This window comes from Arachis duranensis, chromosome 1 (genome assembly GCF_000817695.3).
Source record: "Arachis duranensis cultivar V14167 chromosome 1, aradu.V14167.gnm2.J7QH, whole genome shotgun sequence".
Classification (NCBI taxonomy): domain Eukaryota; kingdom Viridiplantae; phylum Streptophyta; class Magnoliopsida; order Fabales; family Fabaceae; genus Arachis; species Arachis duranensis.
In genome coordinates this window covers 54,124,890-54,126,201 of record NC_029772.3, presented here as the reverse complement: position 1 = coordinate 54,126,201, position 1,312 = coordinate 54,124,890, and the positions used below count along the sequence as shown (strand labels likewise).

The window sequence follows — 1,312 nt, the reverse complement described above, 5'->3', positions numbered from 1 at the left end:
TAAAATGTGTCTTTAATGAAACTTTTTGGTGGAACACCAAACTTAGCACCTCACATTCACCTTTGAATTCTGTTGGTGTGTAATACCAAACTTAGCTCCTTGCAATGCAGATAAATATACTTAACTTTTTTATTGAATTAACTAAGAAAAGAAGACTACCTTTGGTTGGGTTGCCTCCCAACAAGCGCTTTTTTATCGTCATTAGCTCGACGGTTGTCCCTCTTTAGGGCGGATGATTATCATAGTGCCTTAATCCTTCCCCTCTCACCGTGAGCTTCCTTCCAGTATCATTCTTGATGATTTCCACATGTTCAAGTGAGAGGATTTTGTTCACTGTGTAGTATCCAGAAAAGTGTGGAGATGTCTCTATTGGTTGGTAAGTTAGCATCACTTTATCCCCTGGTGAGAAGTCTTCAGTGGAGATTTTCTTGTTTCTCCATTCTCTTGGCATTTTCTTCTTGGGACTCTCTTCTTTTCCAGGAGATAGTCCAGGTTTTGGGGTCTCAATTTTTGGACGGTCCTTGCTATGAATCTTAAATGCTGACTTTGATTGCAGTTTCTCCTCTATTCTTTGAGCTTGTTGCAGCACTTCCACTTCTTCATTTTCTTTCCAGCATGAGCTTGGAAGTGCCTCATCGGGTGCCTCTTTCAAGTTTGGATCTATGGAATCAATCTTCATACACTCTTCCTCTTGGGTAGAGTCTTGCAAATTCTTGAACACATGGAACACTATATGCTCATCATGCACCCTTAGCATTAATTCTCCTTTTTCGACATCTATCAATGCCCTGGCAGTAGCTAAAATGGGCCTTCCTAGAATAATGGAAGTGTTGTCATCTTCCTCTATGTCTAGGATGACAAAGTCAACTGGGAGGAAAAATTTGTCCACCTTTACTAATACATTCTCTACAACCCCGAGTGCTTGCTGAATAGATTTATCCGCCATTTGAAGGGCTATCTCTGTAGGTTTCAATTCATGAATCTGAAGCTTCCTCATCAAAGATAGAGGCATCAGATTTATGCTTGCACCAAGATCACAAAATGCTCTCTCAATCATCATGTTGCCTATTGTGCAGGGGATGTGAAAGCTCCTTGGGTCTTTCTTCTTCTTTGGCAACTTTTTCTGGATGATGGCACTACACTCCCTGGTCATCATAACCGTTTGTCCCTCTTTCAAGGATCTTTTCTTTGTCAACAATTCCTTCATGAACTTAGCATATAGGGGCATCTGTTCAAGTGCTTCAATGAAGGGGATGTTGATGTGTAGTGTCTTGAATATTTCCAAGAATTTGGAATATTGCTTCTCTTTGTT

At 40.5% G+C, this 1,312-nt stretch overlaps 1 protein-coding gene across 1 annotated transcript; it reads right to left on the bottom strand.

Annotated features, from left to right (window-relative positions):
• Window positions 1–223: 223 nt before the first annotated feature.
• On the bottom strand, window positions 224–1,228 carry LOC107490898 (uncharacterized). The gene has a single exon (XM_016111705.1). The coding sequence runs from the start codon at window positions 1,226–1,228 to the stop codon at window positions 224–226; it is 1,005 nt and encodes a 334-aa protein (XP_015967191.1).
• Window positions 1,229–1,312: the final 84 nt, after the last annotated feature.

What these genes read in the sequence shown, in the direction of transcription:
- LOC107490898 (XM_016111705.1), bottom strand. Translation starts at nt 1,228, where the DNA reads ATGCCCCTATATGCTAAGTTCATGAAGGAATTGTTGACAAAGAAAAGA.